The 21,740-nt window shown below is 36.3% G+C and overlaps 3 protein-coding genes across 3 annotated transcripts; all 3 read left to right on the forward strand.

Moving 5' to 3' along the window:
• The first annotated feature begins 2,395 nt into the window (after positions 1-2,395).
• LOC116032256 (G-type lectin S-receptor-like serine/threonine-protein kinase At2g19130) lies at positions 2,396-4,594 on the forward strand. Its single transcript, XM_031274747.1, has 7 exons — positions 2,396-2,585; positions 2,633-2,782; positions 2,860-3,207; positions 3,470-3,604; positions 3,698-3,872; positions 3,977-4,148; positions 4,310-4,594. Exons 1-5 carry the CDS (start codon positions 2,396-2,398, stop codon positions 3,772-3,774), a joined length of 900 nt encoding a protein of 299 aa, XP_031130607.1. The 3' UTR covers positions 3,775-3,872; positions 3,977-4,148; positions 4,310-4,594.
• On the forward strand, positions 3,808-5,866 carry LOC116032257 (G-type lectin S-receptor-like serine/threonine-protein kinase At4g27290). The gene is made up of 5 exons (XM_031274748.1): positions 3,808-3,849; positions 3,977-4,096; positions 4,310-4,351; positions 4,978-5,187; positions 5,237-5,866. Exons 1-5 carry the CDS (start codon positions 3,808-3,810, stop codon positions 5,864-5,866), a joined length of 1,044 nt encoding a protein of 347 aa, XP_031130608.1.
• Positions 5,867-12,793: 6,927 nt separating this feature from the next.
• Positions 12,794-18,086, forward strand: LOC116032258 (receptor-like serine/threonine-protein kinase SD1-8). Its single transcript, XM_031274749.1, has 7 exons — positions 12,794-14,096; positions 15,864-15,980; positions 16,062-16,219; positions 16,849-17,059; positions 17,167-17,404; positions 17,526-17,676; positions 17,772-18,086. The coding sequence occupies exons 1-7, from the start codon at positions 12,794-12,796 to the stop codon at positions 18,084-18,086; spliced, it is 2,493 nt and encodes an 830-aa protein (XP_031130609.1).
• The last annotated feature ends 3,654 nt before the right edge of the window (positions 18,087-21,740 follow it).

Consider the following 21,740-nt stretch of genomic DNA (forward strand, 5'->3'; position numbering starts at 1 on the left):
CTACTATTACTACAACATCTACCACAACATAAGGCATTTTAGTCATTTTGTCACTTTTTACCTTTCAATTCCCTGTGCTCCTATTTCTGCATACCAAACACTGTAATTTCAATTCTTACTTTATTCATTGAATTACAATTCTTTTCCACCCTAATTCCCTCATCCCAACCAAACGCCCTGTAAATTCATCTAAGCCACATCGGCATCTCTAATTTTTACAATTCCTTTCTCTTCTATTGCATTGAAAAAAAAAAAAAAACCCAGCATCATCCTATCACGTGCGTCCCATACCCCCACGTACATGTTGGAATTGAATAGATCTTCTTCTTTAATTTCCTCGATTTTATCCTACTTTATTATAGCGTCCTACTTTTGACCATTGTCTCACTGCTCTCTCACTCCTTAGCTTCCTCAATCTATCACCTTTACAACTCAATTTAGATAACATTAAAATACTCCATTTTTTTTTTGAATAATAGTAAATATATTAATCAAAGATAGGAACGTTTACAACAAAGCAAAAAGAAATGGTGAACCATATCTTACAGTCAGATAAAGAAACAATAATTTTCCTAGCTAGGCTACACAAAACTTGATTCATAGACTGCATTACAAATTGGAAGCTTTCCTTGAAGGAACTTGCTGCTCCGTTAGATTCATGTATGGTCTGGCTAGACATAGGTAAGGCTAGTTGAACAGTCATGCGCACCCCCTGGGTAATTATCTCCAATCTCAATCTCTTGCTCATAGACAATTGATGGTGTAAATGTAAACGGGGGTACGGATTTACACCACGTGTGTTTGATTGTGTATGATGTAGTGTATGGAGTGTGTATGCTTGGGGAGGAAAGCTATGGTTTCCTCCCTGGAGAAGATGAGCCAAGAACAAGAGAGAGAGAGTGAAGGATGGACATGATGAAAGGATCAAAGTGATCCATGCATTTCCGGATGCCAATACAAGGAGGGTCAGGTCCTTTATATAGAAATAGGACCTGACCCTTCAGGAATATAATATTACATTTGACCCTTAACAATTTCTAAGGGACACCCGACCTTTTAAGGGTACAACAATACACGGACTATACATTATATTTCTACAGTAGTCCCTGGGGTATTTACCCATCAACAATATTTCCTTCTGCAAATCATGGCTGAGAAGGTGCTCTTTTCTATTGTTGTCTAGGCTGCCCAAAATGAGTTCCACAACTATCATGACCATTTTAATCAGGTCACACTCCATAAAACTTGTTAAAATAAATGAGAGGAAAAAACGTGTAAAAGTAACGAGAGAAAATAACTCGTCAAAAGAACGAGAGGAAAATACAATCTGCAAAACAAACAAACAATAAAGCAAGATAAAGTGGGTGTTAAAGTTACAAACTCCAACCCCAAAACAAGATGTGGACGTGCCGTTCCGGAGTGGTTGTTTTCAAAAAAAAAAAAAAAAAACTCCAACCCCAAAACAAGAAGGTTACACTCTACCCAAAATGGTTTCCCAAAACCAAGAACAAAAAGACAAAAAGAGATTCTCACTCCCCATTCCACTGCTCAAAAAGACAGAAGGAGGAGCTTTTCGTAGAGAGAAGGAGGAGCTTTTTCCGTGTGATAAAGGAATATTCTTAGTTAAGGTATTGAGAAGGAGGAGCTTTTTTCGTGGATTGCTAACTTGATTAAAATAACATATGGCGATAATAATGGAAGCTTTAGTGCAGCCCGCATGTCCAGACCGCATCAAACCTCACAACCAATTTCCGGTATCCCTCTGTAAAGCAATATCCGCCGCTCGATCACCATCATTTCCGTCAAGCTCAGCCCTTTTAGTACAAATCGTTGTTATAGTAGCATCTATCAGACTATCACTACCTTTCCTCCATCTATGGGTGTTGCCCGGGAAAGCTAAATTTGCAGAAAGGTGTCAGTAATGGCGGGTGTTGTAAGTAATGGTGGTGATATGGGATGGGTTTGTTGCATTTCGTGTGTTCTATTAGCGTTTCTGTGTTTTTTCTGCAATCTTGGATCTCAGATCCGGCGAATCGGTTACTCCGAACCGGACATTAGTCTCCACCGGCGGGAACTTCGCGTTGGGATTCTTCCGCCCCGGGAACTCTTCTTCTTCCTTTCTCGGGATATGGTACAACACCGACAACAACACTGTGATTTGGGTCGCCAACAGAGATTCTCCTTTGCCCCGAGATTCCGAAGCCCTTCTCAAGCTCGGGGATGATGGGAATTTGGTGCTTTTGGGCGGCAGAGGAAATACAAATACTATATGGTCAACGAATATCTCCGGCGGCGGATTCGCCGGAAACTCGTCGGTCGCCCTATTGCTAGATTCGGGAGATCTTATTGTGAAGCAGGGTGTTGGGAGAGCTTTGATGGTGACAGTGATGCATTAATGCCGGGGATGAGGCTAAAGGTAAACAAGAAAACTGGAAAACGGAACTTAATCAGATCTTGGATAGGCAGAGATGATCCCCAGCCAGGGAAACTCTCGTGGGGAATGGATCCTAAAGGATCTCCCCAGTTTTTGATTTGGAAAGATGATAAACCTTATTATAGGAGCAATTTGTATTTACTTACAGTAGGTACTTTCCCACACTGGGATATTCTGCATATTATTCTTTTGCCACAGAAAATGATGATGAATATTTCAGCTATGGATATGCTGACACCTCAATTCAAATAAGGTTCATTTTGATTCCAGATGGTCATATTCAGGCACTGTTGAGGCAAAAAAAGAGTGATGAATGGTTGATACAGTGGCAGGTGCCCGCCACCGATTGTGAATTCTATGCGGCTGTGGTGCATTTGGGACCTGTGAGCAAAACGATTCAGACTCGGTTTGCTGTTGTTTGGCAGGGTTTAAACCGAAATCTCAGAGAGATTGGGATAAGGGGAATTATGGTGGAGGGTGTGTGAGGAGAAAAGATCTGCAATGCGATGGGAATGATAGGTTCATGAGGCTTCCGAGGATGAAATGGCCTGATCATTCGACTTCATTGGGGAATATGACATTTGAGGAATGTGAAATTGCGTGTTCTAGGAACTGCTCTTGCAGTGCTTTTGCATATGCGAATATCAGTACTGACTCTACTGTCAATTGTTTAAACTGGTTTGGCGACTTGGTCGATTTGACACATAACAATTCAGCTGGTCTTAATGGTTTTGGCCAAGATCTCTATGTTCGTGTTCATTCATCTGAGCTAGGTAATACTTGCGTTTTCTTTGTACTTCTGAATTGCTTTTAATGTGAAAAATGTTTGAAAAGAAGATATGTAGTAGGTTGTGGAGGCATTCACATAGATGATTTTAGTATCCTTTGAAACTTATTTACTAGGTAGAGAACGATACAATATCTGAAGCTTAGAAATTGCACTCTTTTGCATCCATTCAAAGGTTGTTTCCTGTTTACATTTTCATCTTTTGATATCAGCAATGATTTCATTACTCTGTTATGATGTTCTTGTAGATGGAAGTAGTGGAAATGAACATTCAGCTCACAAAAACAAAGGTCTTGTTGCAATAATAGTTGCTTCGGTCTCTGCATTCTTTCTTGTTGCAGTTTTGGCATATATCCTCAACCGGAAATACTTTAGAAGGAAAGGTACACAGTTACCGTTTTGAATTTCTTATTCCTATCAAGTGAGCATAAGGTCATTTTGGTTCACATTAGTTCCTAATTGCTTTGTAAACACAGATTTGGTATCTAAGAAGTCTACACTTGTTAACTCAATGTCGACTACACCCCTTAGCTTGCTTGAAAAGATGATATAGAGTTGCTGCAATTCAGCTTGTTTAGAATAATCGATGCTACAGACAACTTCGATGAAGCAAACAAACTTGGAGAGGGTGGTTTTGGTCCCGTGTATAAGGTGACCACTTAATGATAATTGTGTCAGATGGATATATATGTATGCACATACTGATTTATCTTTATGTTCGAGTAGAAGGTTATAGTGTTGCTGTTTTGTTTCAGGGGTTTTTATCGGAGTTTGGGATGGTAGCCATCAAAAGGCTTTCTAAGCGATCGTCTCAAGGTCTGGAGGAGTTCATGAATGAGTTGAAGCTAATTGCAAAACTACAGCATACGAATCTTGTGAGCCTATTGACCAAACTCGGGCAGAAACAATCCATGTGGTTGGAACATAGTAAGTGTTATTTGACCCCGCACCACTGATAAATATTCGAGTCAATTGATAACCCTATTTTTCATCAGAATCAGATTTGTCCACGGCTAATGTTTCCTATTTACATTTTCATCTTTTGATAACAGCAATGATTTCATTACTCTGTTATGATGTTCTTGCAGATGGAAGTGGTGGAAATGAACATTCAGCTCACAAAAACAAAGGTCTTGTTGCAATAATAGTTGCTTCGAGTCTCTGCATTCTTTCTTGTTGCAGTTTTGGCATTTATCCTCCTCAACCGGAAATACTTTAGAAGGAAAGGTACACAGTTACCGTTTTGAATTTTTTATTCCTATCAAGAAAGTCTTTAAATAACCATTAAACCAATCACATTAAATATAGCCATAAAAAGAAAACAATTAGGATTTGACTCCAATTGCAAATTAATGATTACAATATCTATCCTCTATTAGGATTTACCAATGCCAACACGCTTCATCACTATCCTCTATCAGGATTCCTTTGCCAACACACTTCATCACTTTGAAAATCAAAATCTCTAAACCAATCAATTTTGTACATAACTAATATATAATTTTTGTTAAACACTTTATAATATATTCGATAATTTGAATTTGTCTACGGGTTCTCACCTGAAGAGTGGTTTTCACATGAACCGGATTATATATATAAAAATATATAGTTCTTTGACAGACAAAAATATATAGTTCTTTGACAGACTTGCTTCTAGTCTTTTCCACTAACACAACCTAAATTTGCGAGCAATGGCAGATGTTTGCCGGATTTTGTGTGTTTTATTAGCCTGTCTGTGTAATCTTGGAGTGAGCAGCTCGGCGATGATGGGAATTTGCAGCTTTTGAACGGCCGCAAAAATATCATATGGTCCACAAATATCTCCGGCTCCGAACTAGCCGGAAACCCAGTGGAGGCTTATCTGCAGAACAACGGAAATCTCATTCTGAAACAGGGTGATAGCCCAATTTGGGAGAGCTTTGACGACGCCGGCGGCGACACATTAATGCCGGGGATGAAGCTCAAGGTAAACACAAAACATTATCAGATCTTGGACTAGTCTTCACAATCCCCAGCCAGGGAAATTCTCCTGGGGAATGGATCCAAAAGGGTCTCCACAATTTTTCATTTGGAAAGAAAACAACCCTTATTACAGAAGCAATTTATACCAAGATGGGTTTACTAAATCTATGTACTTTTCAAGATCAGGCCAAACGACAGCCTACTCTTTTGTTGCAGAAAATGATGAAGTTTATTTCCGCTACGTCTGCGATAATCCCTTAATTCAAATGAGGTTTGTCTTGACCCCAGATGGGTATATTGAGCCAATGTTGAGGAAGACTAAAAGTGACCAATGGCAGATTCCATGGAAGGTGCCAAGGAATCCCTGTGAGCTCTACGCGCGCTGTGGTTCATTCGGAAGCTGTGAGAAAATTGGGCTTCCATCACAGTCCATTTGCAGGTGTTTGGAAGGGTTTAAGCCGAAATCCCAGAGAGAATGGGACAATGGAAATTACAGTGCAGGGTGTGAGAGGAAGAGGGAGGTTAGGTGTCATAGTAAGGATGATAAGTTCAAAAAGTTGGAGAAGATGAAATGGCCTGATTTCTCAGTTTCTTTGGGGAATGTGCAGGGTGTGAGAGGAAGATGGAGTTTCTTTGGGCTATCACCCTGTTTCAGAATGAGATTTTCGTTGTTTTGCAGATAAGCCTCTCCTGGGTTTCCGGCTAGTTCGGAGCCGGATATATTTGTGGACCATATGATATTTTTCCGGCCGTCCAAAAGCTGCAAATTCCCATTATCGCCGAGCTGCTCACTCCAAGATTACACAGACAGGCTAATAAAACACACAAAATCCGGCAAACATCTGCCATTGCTCGCAAATTTAGGTTGTGTTAGTGGAAAAGACTAGAAGCAAGTCTGTCAAAGAACTATATATTTTTGTCTGTCAAAGAACTATATATTTTTATATATATAATCCGGTTCATGTGAAAACCACTCTTCAGGTGAGAACCCGTTGACAAATTCAAACTATCGAATATATTATAAAGTGTTTAACAAAAATTATATATTAGTTATGTACAAAATTGATTGGTTTAGAGATTTTGATTTTCAAAGTGATGAAGTGTGTTGGCAAAGGAATCCTGATAGAGGATAGTGATGAAGCGTGTTGGCATTGGTAAATCCTAATAGAGGATAGATATTGTAATCATTAATTTGCAATTGGAGTCAAATCCTAATTGTTTTCTTTTTATGGCTATATTTAATGTGATTGGTTTAATGGTTATTTAAAGACTTTCTTGATAGGAATAAAAAATTCAAAACGGTAACTGTGTACCTTTCTTTCTAAATTATTTCCGGTTGAGGAGGATAAATGCCAAAACTGCAACAAGAAAGAATGCAGAGACTCGAAGCAACTATTATTGCAACAAGACCTTTGTTTTTGTGAGCTGAATGTTCATTTCCACCACTTCCATTTGCAAGAACATCATAACAGAGTAATGAAATCATTGTTGTTATCAAAAGATGAAAATGTAAATAGGAAACATTAGCCGTGGACAAATCTGATTCTGATGAAAAATAGGGTTATCAATTGACTCGAATATTTATCAGTGGTGCGGGTTCAAATAACACTTACTATGTTCCAACCACATGGATTGTTTCTGTCTGAGTTTGGTCAATAGGCTCACAAGATTCGTATGCTGTAGTTTTGCAATTAGCTTCAACTCATTCATGAACTCCTCCAGACCTTGAGACGATTGCTTAGAAAGCCTTTTGATGGCTACCATCCCAAACTCCGATAAAAACCCCTGAAACGAAATAGCAACACTATAACCTTCTACTCGAACATAAAGATAAATCAGTATGTGCATACATATATATCCATCTGACACAATTATCATTAAGTGGTCACCTTATACACGGGACCAAAACCACCATCTCCAAGTTTGTTTGCTTCATCGAAGTTGGTGCATAAAACACTTATACATATTTATAAAAGGTTATCACATCTTTTATTTAAACCCAATATATCGACATTATAGAAAATTTTAAATTTTAATATTAAATGTTGTAAAACTGAAATATAGAATATACTTGTATGTATACAACAATAATATATAATTAGGTTATTTCTGTCCATATCCACAAGTTCTTAAAGTAAAATGCATATGCCAGAGAGAAAAAACCTGGTTGATTAATTTGACAGTGGCTTTGTTTTGTAATCAGAGAATACTAAACTGTGTTAACGATTTTGACTTATAGATATGATTGATGATGCTTATAACTGACAAAACTAATTTACAAAGCAAAATCATGTACAAAAATCTACGAAGAGAATAAGAATCTATGCTAAACTAACGTTACTGTTGATACAATCCTTTAACATCACAAACTAATACAAGAGCACATCAAAATGAATCATTTGCACAAAATGATGAATATGTTATCGTGACTCAAGAACACTAATTGTAATCTCATTTTGGGAATAAGAATCACTTACCTCTCGATGAGAAGTAGAAACATTGGCATTGGAATGGCTAGCAACAAATGCAGACTATTTTAGTGGTGGGATTGGTGTTGCATGGTCGGTGCACAACAAGCGAACTACATTAGATATTGTCGATCTATCTGTTGGAATTGTTTGAACACATAAAAGTCTCACCTCGATGCACCTTATAACTTTGAGAGAGTCGCATGATTCCCTTATTGTTGGATCGACAAATTCAAGTGGTCTTTACACTAATGAAAGAAAGCAAGTTAGAGCCATACATTTGTCAAACATCTAGAGGGGTCTCTACACTATAAATAGCTAGCCACCCTTATTTACTCTTGACCACTTGGACCATTACAACAGTCATGACTTAGTTATTGCTAGCTTGTGGTCTTAATCTTCAACCCATACACAGGGTTGTATTATTTATTTATTATTGGGCTTGTATCTTGAGCTTTGTACATACATTTTGAGCCTAGTGCCCGTGCAATAATACCACTATTCTTTTATCTCCGTTTTGTATTTCTATACCTGGTTTATGATAAACTCGGTCCCAACGAAATCATCAAATTGATATACTAAAATTAGCGATAGATATGAATGAACCAATAGTGGTAGAGGCTAGATTTAGTAGGAAGTATCTACTGGTAGAGTCAAGAAATTAGGGTTGTCCTGAACTTAGTATAGTTGGTTCGTCGCTTGATTTAAATGTCATGACTAAAGGCAGCAATGTGGGGATTCAAATCCCACTGAAAATATGTATGGGAAAAAAGACCCTATAATTATTGAAGGTCTGAATTGGAGCGCCTCGATATTTACCTCTGAAGAGGCTCTAGTAGTGGGCTGATATGCATCTACACAATTCCTTGCCTTGTTGGACGGAGCTAGTGTTACATAACTAGACATGTGCGTTTATCATAAAGTTAATAATTGTGCAAAGTGGATGGCTACAGAAAATGTTTTCTTAGACCTTGGCCTGAATGTTGTGAAAGCCTTACCTGTTCGTTTTATAACGCTCTTGTTTGGTCATATTTTTCTAGTTTACTTGTTTTCATTCCCATACATCAATAAGAACTCGCCGCTCCCCCAGTCACCCCTCCCTAAATAATAAAGCCTTAATATTAATTTCATGTTTACAAAAAGTAAATATATATTTTTTCTCTCTCAATTTTTAGCCAATTTAGCACATCACTGTTACGCAAAAGGAAATTAAACTATCATCCTCACTATCTTAGATCATTACCAATTTGGTCTCACATAAAAATTGACATTTTGTGTTAGTAAATTCATGTATCAGTTGGATTTGTTAACAAACTACCAAACAATGGTCTAGTGGATAAGAAATATCTTGAACCCTCAAACCCAAGAACCTCTCACTTTGAGAAGTTGCTCCACACTGTTACTGGTGAGTCTCGATCCCTGGTCTTTCTTCCCAAATATCATTCATGTGACCAACTGAGCTGCTTATACGGACATCATGGCTTGATTCTTGCCTTAAACATTGAGAGATTTGGGTTGAGTTTCATGTGAACAGAAGCGTATAGTTGGTGATTATACTTGTTTTTTTTTTTTTAAAAAAAAGATATACCTAAATCTTTTCTAACCTTTTTTTTTTTTTTATTTAAATCTATAATTTTAATAGACAACCCTAAAATTACGTTAACTTTACTTTTGACCATCTCATAATGCATCCAATCCAATTTGTGGAATATTGGCTCATTTCAATTCAAAGTCATTTAATTTGTCCCTCATCAACTTGGGTCCTTAGATGTTTGCGAAACGAATGGGGTGAAGAAAGTTTTACATTTTGTTAATAGTAACATCCTATGAGGTTTCAAAAATTAAAAAGAAAAGAAAAATCAAATTTCAGTGAAAATTTTGTAAGTAAATTAATACCATTTGGTTCAAATATTGAAATAAGAATGGTAATTGGAATCAAACACTTGATAATTATAATGAATTTCAGTGAAATAAGTCACTTTATTTGGTAGTAAATAAGAATTAGAATAAAAATAAATAAATAAATAAATAATGAAAACAAAAATATAAAAATATACTCCGTAATATATATATATATATATATATATATATATATATATATATATATATATTTATTTATTTACTTATTTATTTATTTATTCAAATGCGACGGGGAGCTCCCATGCGGTCGTGCAGTTAAATCTGTGTCATCTGATTCCATTAATCCAACTGGAATTCGTGTATGTTTAAGTGGGGGTATTATGATAATTTTAGTATCTATATTACGTGAATTGAAATGGTGCATTTTAGTATATAATGTGGTGCGTTTGAATACATGATGTGGTGCGTTTTATTACATATGTTGGTGCATTAACTGTGTTGTGGAATGGTGTATTTTAATCTATCCGCTGGTGCATTTTCATACGTAGAATGGTGTGCAACTGTGTTGTGGAATGATGTGTTTTAATACGTCTTCTGGTGCATTTTGATACGTAAAATGATGTGTATTTTAACACGTGTGTTTCTAATAAGTGTGTTGTGGAATTGTGTGTTTTAATCTATCCTCTAGTGTATTTTAATACGTTGAATGGTGTGTATTTTAACACATGTTTTTTAATAAGTGTAATAGTGCATGTTTATAATCTGGGATGGGGATTTTCAACGAGTGAAATTGTGCATTTTAACACACGTTGTGGTGTATTTTAATACGTAGAATGATGCATATTTTAGCACATGCTTTCTAATATGTGTAAATAGTGTATACTTATAATCTGACATGAGGCACGTTGTAGTACATTTTAATACGTAGAATCATGGTTGCAGTAGGCGCTAGGCACTAGTCGGACGGTACACTAGCGCCTAGCGCCTAAGCGGTCTAGGTGGCAACCAATAAAAACAAAAAAATAATTTATGTGTGTGGGTGTATGTTATATATTATATTATATACTATATATATATCTCTTGCTTCTCTTACTTATATAAATAAATAAATTTAAATATATAAATATAATAATAAAATTAACATGGCCGACTCACTCGAGTTAACTCGGCTAACTCTGCCTAGATGGACGAGTTAACTCGGCCAAATTCGGCCTAGTCGACCGAGTTAGGCGCTAGGCGGCCGGCCACCTAGGCGGACGCTTAGGGAGCAATTCGCCTCGGTCTAGAAGCGCCTACAAGCTCCCCTCTTCCATCGGCCCCGTCTTTCGGATTAGTAGCGATCGCTGTTCCTGATGAAGGAAGTTAGTTCTCTCCAATTGACTCAAGGTTCACTGAGCTAACTCGTTCAGAGATCTCCCTCCATATCAGCACTGAATTGTGACATTCAGATAGTAGCTAAGAAAGGTAGCAGCTTCATAAGCCTGATCAGCTCTTTGACCGGCTTAGGACAGTGGGATTCTCAGTATGGTGGGCAACTGTGCCTGAACAGCTATTTCAGAGCCCAACGGCTGTATGCTGGCCGGATGTAGCACGGGCGTGAAAGAAAACCTCATTCAAAACATAAAAAGCAGCTGGGCTGGAAGAGCGTCAATCGGTGCATCTTTCGCGTGGCCGGCCGCTTAGGGAGCAATTCGCCTCGGTCTAGAAGCGCCTAGCACCTAGGCGGGGATTTTTGCAACAGTGCATAGAATGCGTTTTATCTTTGGTTATAGTGTGGAATGGTGTGTTTTACCGATCTTTGGTTATAGTGTGGATAGTGTGGAATGGTGTGTTTTATCGGTCCTCTGGTGCATTTTAGTACGTAGAATGGTATGTTTTGTAACATATATATATTGCTGACCACACCTGGTGATGACTATATATTGGGTTTATCGAGGCAAACCCCACTCCTCTTCCGAGTAAACCCTCGCCCTGTGATCCTAGCCGGCAAAGGACCACCGGCTCAAACCCGGGTGGCAGACGATTTCGAACTCAGGACCTCACGGCCGCGAGCGTCTTGGTCTTGCCACTTAGGCTGCCCTTACGGGCTTGGTGATGACTATATATATATATATATGTGTGTGTGTGTGTGTGTATTAAAATTCCCTATGAAATGCATAAATAATGATATTTGTTGTCTCTTTTTTTCATTAACTTTTTATTCCTCCATTGTTTAAAAATATGAGAGGAAAAATGCAATATGTTTTATGATTAATTATGTATTTAAATCCAATAACAAAAGTAAATAAGTAAACAAATTCATTTATCTAATAATAGAGTACAAAAGGTACGGTCATTTTATGAGGTGCAACTGGGTGCCACTAGACTACTATTACATGGCACTTAAATATTTCAACAATGTATTTTTATAGCGAACTACGGTAAGTGATCGAGTTGGTATTGAAAGAATAAGGATATTATGCACTAATTTAATTTGAAGTTGCTTTTATATAATATATATAAGTATATAAAGGTGTACTTAAAAAAAAAAAAGTGTATAAAGGTAAATATTAAATAAAGAATATAATAGTTATTAAAAAAAAACAGAAATTCAAATTTTCACTTAAAGGTGACATTCTCTATGCACGGTAACTAAGCACTTTAGCTCAGGTTGTTCCCAGACTGTCGGTGTTGTCTTTTCTTTTTTAGAACCAGAAGAGGACCACTAAGAGGGTGTTTGGTTGGATGGAAAATATTTTTCATGGAAAATATTTTCTTACAAGTTGAAGAAAATGATATTTTATATTGTTTGGTTGGATGAAAAACAATTTCAATGGAAAAAGTTTTCCTTAACAATGAGGAAAACATTTTCCTAACAAATCTGAGGTATTTTGTTTTTTCATAGAAAATTAGTATTACAATTTTGCCCCCACCAAACTTTATTAATTACTCTTATTATTATATTATTATTATTATTATTATTGTGTAGGGTTATTTATGTCATTATACTCATTATGAAATTTATATTCACAGTAATAGAATCCATTTTTATGGTAATTTGTTTTCCATGGAATTTCCATTTCCTTTAAATATTTTTCAGCGAACCAAACATGCTGTAAAAGTCAATCTCTGCCCCGTAGTTCTTCTTCCATAGGCGACTTGCATCTGGGACGACCACCTTCCCTCTCTAGTCTTTTCCCCGTTGCATGGAAAAGCTAAACTGGGGGCGGTAGTAATGGTGGTTAACGGCTATATATATATATATATGGGATTCCGAATGGGTTTGTCCATCATATATATTCGATGGGATCGTATGTCGTTGTATTAGCCTTTCTGTGTTTTTTCTGTTGTAACGTTATTGGAGCTAGCAAAGACAATTGTCTCAGACACGGACATCCGCCGGTTACTCGAAACCGGACCTTAGTCTCCGCCGGCGGGAACTTCGCGTTAGGATTCTTCCGCCCCGGAAACTCGTCGTATTCCTTCCTAGGAATATGGTATAACACCATCAACAACACCGTGATCTGGGTGGCCAACAGAGAATCTCCTCTGCCTCCTCAAGATTCTGAAGCCGTTTTCACACTCGGGGACGATGGGAATTTGCTGCTTTTGGATGGCGAAAGAAATGCTATATGGTCCACGAATATCTCCGGCGGCGGCGGAAACTCCTCCTTCGCCCAACTGCGAGACACGGGAGATCTCATTCTGAAGCAGGGCGAGAGCCGTGTTTGGGAAAGCTTCAATGGCGACAGCGATTCATTAATGCCGGAGATGAGGCTAATGGTAAACAAGAAAACCGGAAAACGGAACGTGATAAGATGTTGGAGTAGCAGTGATGATCCCCGGCCAGGGAAATTCTCCTTGGGAATGGATCCTAAAGGGTCTCCTCAAATTTTGATTTGGAAAGAAGATGTTCCTTATTCTAGGAGCAATTTGTTCCAGGATGGGTTTGTTTACTATAGGTACTTTCCAGAACTGGGATACTCTGCATCTTATTCTTTTGCTACAAAAAATCATAAAGAATATTTAAGCTATGGATATAATAATGACATCTCATATCACCCAAGGGCCATCTTGACTCCGACCGGCCATCTTCAGTTAATGTTAAGGCAAAAAGGAAGAAGAGATAATAAATGGGTGATACTGTGGCAGGTGCCATCCACCAAGTGTGATTTATACTCACACTGTGGTTCATTTGGGGTCTGTGAGCAACACGGTTCACACTCGGTTTGCAGTTGCTTGAAAGGGTTTAAACCAAAATCTCAGAAAGATTGGGATAAGGGGAAGTATGAAGCAGGGTGTGTGAGGAGTGTAGAGTTGGGGTGTGGGGAAGATAGTGATGAATTTATGAGGTTGGGGTTGATGAAATGGCCTGATCATTCATATTCCATGGGGAAGATGATGTTTATGGAATGTAAATTAGAGTGTTCCAGGAATTGCTCCTGCACCGCTTTTGCGCATGCAAATATCACTCCTTACTCTGAGGCCAATTGTATAAATTGGTTTGGCGACTTGGTCGATTTGACGCATAAATATTCAGCTGGTTTTAACGATTTCGGCCAAGATCTCCATGTTCGAGTTCATGCATCTGAGCTAAGTAATAAAGGTGTTTGTCTTTTCTTTCTACTTTCAAATTTCTTTGGCGGATAGAGGTGTCAAAACAAACAAGTGAACTAGAACTTCAGCCTGCTTTGGTCCAGTCCATTTGTTATAATGATGCAGACTATGATTAGTTCGTTTTATATTACAGACACGCCTAGACTTTAATTTTTAGCCTACGGATTGGCATGCCCAACCCGTTGACTTGCAATCATTATTGCATGGACCATGGTCCACACAGCTGTGTGGACCAAAAATAAAAATACATTATTTTTGTACTGAAGGTAACATTATTTTTGTACTATAGGTACATTATTTTAGAGTAAATTATTTTTGTATTGAAGGTACATTATTTGATAGTATTTGATATATACTATCAAATAATGTATCTACAGTACAAAAATAATGTACTTTTTATTTTTGGTCCATGGTCCATGCAATAATTTGCCGTTGACTTGTACATCTTTTGAAAGGTATAATATGCATATATATACTTGAATGAAGTAATGACCCATGTGATTATCATATTAGAAACGAGTTAATACCAAATATAGTCCTCGACTATAGTGATTTTACTCAATTTAGTCCTAAATGACTTTTTGTGCTCAATTTAGTCATCGATTTTGATGATTCTACACAATTAATCATTTCTTAAAAATTCTGTTAATTATTGACTATTAGAAATATGGTCCTAATGGGTAATTTCTCATCCTTCACCCCATTTGGATTTCTACGCGGATCTTAATAAAACCGTCCACTAACAGAATGTGATGAAGAAGGAATTATCCCAAATGTGATGAAGGATGAGAAATTACCATTAGGATCTTATTTCTAACCGTCCACTAACAGAATTTTTAACAAATGACTAAATTGGGTAAAACCATCAAAGTCGAGGACTAATTTGAGCACAAAAAGTCATTTAGGACTAAATTGAATAAAACCACGTCGAGAACTATAATGAGTATTAACTCTATTAGAAACAATGAAACTGAGTTTGTGTCAATTAGATAGTTATGTATTCACTATTTAACTATCTAATTACTCAAAGTAGCTATGAACATGTATTATATTGTAACAGAGTCAGTAGTATTCAAAAAAAAAAAAAAAACTATCTAATTGCTCAACTAGCATATCAATTAGTAATTATTACTATACAATATTTTAATGTTTTAAAAGTTTATTTGTTTCAAATTGAAAAAATCTCTTACTACTTAGTAAGCTAGTAGCCTAGTACTTGCAATTTGTAAACTTTTCTTATTAATGTTATTACATTATTGATTATTGATTTCTTTAATTTATTGATTAAGTTAAATACTAACAAATAAATATATAAACCTGTAAAGCTATTTTAGAAAGAAAACATAAATTAAATGAGTCGATATATAATTTTAAATATTATTTCTATTTTTTAATATTTAGGGCTATGGTCCAAAATTAAACAGGTCCATGGCGGGTCGGGCCATGTTGACCCAAACTCACTCATTTGATACCTCTATCGCGGGCCACATAGAGATTGTGGAAGAGTTATATCGTAGTGAGTTAGTACCCCCTTAAATGGAAAGATTCGGTGTCCGATGTCTACAAGGAGTCACCCTCACAAGATGGTGAAACTTCACATTGCGATTGTCATGATTCAATCTTTCGTCTTTTAAGTGCAATCTTTCACCTTGGAACCAAATGAGTTACCCGCTAGGGTTACTTTTGAATTTCTTAACTCTTAATTAATATGGTTGTTGAGGCATTATATTAATGATTTAGAAATGTGTTAATGCAGATGGAAGCGGTGGAAATGGACATTCAGCTTACAAAAACAAAGGTGTTGTTGCAGTAATAGTTGCTTCAGTGTCTGCATTCTTTCTTATTACTGGATTCGTGTACTTTACAAGGAAAGGTATACACATTTTTTTTTTCCTGTCAATTCAATTAAGTTAGCATATGTTCAATCATATCCCTAATTTCTGTGTAAACACAGGTTGGGTATGTAAAAAGTCTACAATGTCAACTGCAACCCCTGTTGCAAAGGATGATATAGAGTTGCAACAGCTTAGCTTGCAGAGTATAATTGATGCTACAAACAACTTTGATTATGCAAACAAACTCGGAGAGGGTGGTTTTGGCCCGGTTTATAAGGTAATCATTGCATGATAAATGTTTTACATATATACAATGACGGGTGTTTGGTTGGGAGGAGGGAATTAGGGGGGAAAGGAATTGTAATTCGGTGGAATTGCAATTCAATGAATAAAATAGGAATTGAAATTACACTATTTGGTATGTAGAAATAGGAGTACATGGAATTGAAAGGTAAGAAGCGACAAAATGATTAAAATGCCCTTATGTTGTGGTAAATGCTGTAGTAGTAGTAGTAGTAGTAATAATAATAATAATAATAATAATAATAATAATAATAATAATAATTCTTTCAAATAATAATAATAATAATAATAATAATAATAATAATTCTTTCAAATTTATTAAAAAAAGAAAAAAGAAAAAAGAAAAGACAAAGGGTATGGGAGGAGGGCAAAATTGTCTTTACACCAAGAAATTGCCCCTCCTCTCCACCGAATTGCAATTCATGGGGGGTACCCCATGAATTGCAATTCACATTTGGAGGGAATTTCAATTCCCTCCAATCAAACACTGTAGTTTGAGAATTCACTGAATTGCAATTCTCCCAAACTACATCCAACCAAACAGGCCATGACTGTTCTTTATATATATTGGAGTTGAACGTTATAATGTTATTTTTGCTTTAGGGATTTTTATCTGAATTTGGGATGGTAGCAATCAAAAGACTATCCAAGCAATCATCTCAAGGTCAAGAGGAGTTCATGAATGAGCTGAAACTAATTGCAAAGCTACAGCATACAAATCTTGTGAGTCTATTGGGCTGTTGCATCGAAGATGAAGAGAAAATATTAATTTACGAGTACTTGTCGAAGAGAAGCCTGGACAACTTTTTGTTTGGTACATTTGTTATCTTTTCTAAAACTTAAATTATGAGGTTTCATTTAATGGGGGACTTGAGTCACTTATTTAAATTCTCACTAACAAAATCTCTATGTTTTTCTCAGATACATTTCAAAAAGAAAATTTAGATTGGAGCACACGCTTTCAGATAATAGAAGGCATTGCTCAAGGAATTCTTTATCTTCACAAGTATTCCAGACTAAAAATCATTCACCGAGACTTAAAACCAAGCAATATTTTACTTGATGAAACAATGAAACCCAAAATATCAGATTTTGGAATGGCAAGAATTTTTGGAATTGATCAAACTCATGCAGAAACAAATCATGTAGTTGGAACATAGTAAGTGATGTAGCTTGATTAAGTTTTGATTCAATTGATGTCATAAGTACAAAATCAAATATATATTGGTCCCCAATTATTGCTTCTATAACTAATATTCCTTTCTTTCTTGTTTGAACAGTGGCTACATTCCACCTGAATATGTATTGCACGGGCAATTTTCTGAAAAATCTGATGTATTTAGTTATGGAGTGTTGCTGTTAGAAATTGTTAATGGTCGAAGAAATTCTACTTTTTTTCATACTCAACTTTCAGTCACCCTCATAGGATGGGTACGCATTCTAAGTAACTTCATGATTTGGATATATAAATTATAGCACAAGAAACATATATATCTTACAACTTCATTTAATTTTCTTTGAATTAGGCATGGCTAAACTGGAAAAAAGGACAACTACTTGAATTTGTTGATCCAGCAATAAGGGAATCATACGACTTCCTCAAGATCGTAAGGTGTATTGAAGTGGGACTTTTATGTGTGCAAGCTATTCCAACAGATAGGCCAGCAATGCTTGATGTAGTTTGCATGTTGAGCAATGATCCTGAAACACCAATTCCAACAATTAAAGAGCCTGCATATGTTTCTAGCAATTCCATTGCCATTAGTTCTACTTCTTATCCAAAGTCAAGTGGTTCTAACTCCAAAAATGAGGTTACAATTAGTATTCTCGAGCCTCGATAATGGAGTTGACATTTCCTTTGACTTTAATATGAAATTTTCATCATATGGTTGTATTGAGATACGGAGTATATTGTTTTTATAAATAAAAACTTGTTTGAGTTTAGAGATGATAAGGGAACACGAATTATGTAGAAATATATATATCTAAATTTAAATAAAAAACTAATAAGAATGAATGTAGGTTAATATTTTTATTTAGGTTCGTTTTTTCATTACTTTTTTTTGGTTACTCCGATCCTGTGCAGCATTTGTTGCAACAGATTGTTAAAGTTGTTCGAAAGTTTTCATGTTCTTACAAGATAGTCATCGGTGAGTAGAGTATATCTTCCTCAGGCAAGAAATCGATTTGTATTTCCCTCCCTCGAATATTATTTGCGTATATATAATCTTAATCTTAATTAATTGTTTTTTAATAATTAACACTTTAATTTTGTGATTTAGTCTCTAGGTTTTTGTTGAACATGGTGAAATGGCCTTCAGGATTTCATCAGCTATACTAGGGTCCTTCGTTTAAAAAATTACGAATTGGTATTATTATTCACATCCACCCCTCCGCTAGAGAGATGCGGAGCTTCTTCCAGGTGGAATGTGAATATTAATTACTGCCATCCACCTAACACTCATCACTTGATTACTGCCGTTGATTGCAATTTTCAATTCGCACCTGATTATGTTCGAATTCACTCATTGAAGGGTATATATAAAAGAATAAAAAAATAAAGAAAAACTACGAGGCTCCCTAGCGGCCCCCTCCCGAGCCGGTGACGATGAGGAAAGTTGTGCTCTTTAAGGTTTAAAATTATGCACCTACGACGTGGAAGTAGTAATTTTCAATTTTTAATGTTAGGCAATCAATAATTCATAGTTGTGCACCTTATGCTTTAAATTCATGCACTTTTTTTTTTTTTCTTAATTCATGCACCTTAAAGAGCTGAGGAAAGTTTTGCTCCTTAAGGTTTAGAGTTATGCACCTACATTGCAGAAGTAGTACCCACGCTAGTATGTGTGCGTGTGAGATATATATATATATATATATATATATATATATAGATTTTTATTCAAATGTGGCCGTGCTCTTAGGTGTGGCCGTGCGGTTTACACCACTCAATGTTAAGAAAGGCACCACTCAATGTTACGGAATACACCACTCAGTGGTGTATTTCTTAAATATGAAATACACCACTCAATGTTAAGAAAGGCACCACTCAATGTTACGGAATACACCACTCAGTGGTGTATTTCTTAAATATGAAATACACCACTCAATGTTAAGAAAGGCACCACTCAATGTTACGGAATACACCACTCAGTGGTGTATTTCTTAAATATGAAATACACCACTCAATGTTAAGAAAGGCACCACTCAATGTTACGGAATACACCACTCAGTGGTGTATTTCTTAAATATGAAATACACCACTCAATGTTAAGAAAGGCACCACTCAATGTTACGGAATACACCACTCAGTGGTGTATTTCTTAAATATGAAATACACCACTCAATGTTAAGAAAGGCACCACTCAATGTTACGGAATACACCACTCAGTGGTGTATTTCTTAAATATGAAATACACCACTCAATGTTAAGAAAGGCACCACTCAATGTTACGGAATACACCACTCAGTGGTGTATTTCTTAAATATGAAATACACCACTCAATGTTAAGAAAGGCACCACTCAATGTTACGGAATACACCACTCAGTGGTGTATTTCTTAAATATGAAATACACCACTCAATGTTAAGAAAGGCACCACTCAATGTTACGGAATACACCACTCAGTGGTGTATTTCTTAAATATGAAATACACCACTCAATGTTAAGAAAGGCACCACTCAATGTTACGGAATACACCACTCAGTGGTGTATTTCTTAAATATGAAATACACCACTCAATGTTAAGAAAGGCACCACTCAATGTTACGGAATACACCACTCAGTGGTGTATTTCTTAAATATGAAATACACCACTCAATGTTAAGAAAGGCACCACTCAATGTTACGGAATACACCACTCAGTGGTGTATTTCTTAAATATGAAATACACCACTCAATGTTAAGAAAGGCACCACTCAATGTTACGGAATACACCACTCAGTGGTGTATTTCTTAAATATGAAATACACCACTCAATGTTATTGAGTGGTGCATTTCGTAACATAGAGTGGTGCATTTCTTAACATAGAGTGGTGTAAACCGCACGGCCACACCGAAGAGCATGGCCCCATTTGAATAAAAATCTATATATATATATATATCCCTAATTTTAATAGACAACCCTAAAATTACGTTTAATTTACTTTTGACCATCCATAATGCATCGAACCCAAATTGTGGAATATTGGCTCAGTTCAATTCAAAGTCACTTGTCCCTCATCAACTTGGGTCCTTAGACGTTTGCGGAACGAAAGGGGTGAAAAAAATTAAGTTTTACAATTTTTTAATGGTAACATTCTATGGGGTTTCAAGATTACTATAACAAAAAATAAAATCAAATTTATCAGTGAAAATTTTGTAAGTAAATAAAGTTTGATTCAAATACTGGAATTAGAATCATAATTAGAATTAAATACTTAGTGATTGTAATGAGTTTCAAAAAAAAAAAAGTTACTTTGTTTTATAATATATAAGAACTTTTATCAATTTATATTTGCAAATAAAAGATCCACTATATAAAATTTTATTCATACTTTTTAGAATCATGCTAAAGACCATATAATTACCATTGCCTATTAGTTACTTGACATATCATATTTTTTTATTAGATATGTGGATTCCTTAGTAATTCAGAGTGAGATAAGCTAATTTTCCTATAATCTATATATGAAAATAAATAGTTTTTCTTTTATTCATGATTGGCTAATAGTAGGGGTGTAAATGAGCCGAGCGGTTCGCGAGCGGCTCGCGAGCCGTTCGGTCAAAGCTCGGCTCGAGCTCGAGCCGAGCTCGAGTGGCTCGTTTAATAATCGAGCCGAGCTCGAGCTCTAATGTCTTAGGTTCGTGGCTCGTTGAGCCGCTCGCGAGCCATATATATATATATATAATATTATATATATATATATATATATATATATAAATAATATTATATATATATATATATATATTTTTTTTTTGATATATATAATATAATATATACATATAAAATTATAGTTTATTTTTAATTGAAACATGAATTTAAAATCAAACATGTTAAATTTGAGCTCAAAATCGAACTCGAACTCGAGTTCAACCCTGATCTCGAGCACGAACTCGAGCTCAGGATCGAGCTCGAGCTTGAGTTCGAACAATCGAGCCGCTCGAGCCGAACTCGAGCTGCTCGGAAATTGGCGAGCTCGAGCTCGAGCATTAATTCTCAAGCTCGATCGAGCTCGAGCTCGAGCTCGAGCATTAATTCTCAAGCTCGATCGAGCTCGAGCTTGAACTCGAGCCAAGCCTTCCTTAACGAGCTTGAGCTCGAGCTCGAGCATTAATTCTCAAGCTCGAACGAGCTTGAGCTCGAGCTCGAGCATTAATTCTCAAGCTCGATCGAGCTCGAGCTCGAGCTCGAGCATTAATTCTCAAGCTCGATCGAGCTCGAGCTTGAACTCGAGCCAAGCCTTCCTTAACGAGCTTGAGCTCGAGCTCGAGCATTAATTCTCAAGCTCGAACGAGC

Source organism: Ipomoea triloba, chromosome 10, assembly GCF_003576645.1.
Source record: "Ipomoea triloba cultivar NCNSP0323 chromosome 10, ASM357664v1".
NCBI lineage: Eukaryota > Viridiplantae > Streptophyta > Magnoliopsida > Solanales > Convolvulaceae > Ipomoea > Ipomoea triloba.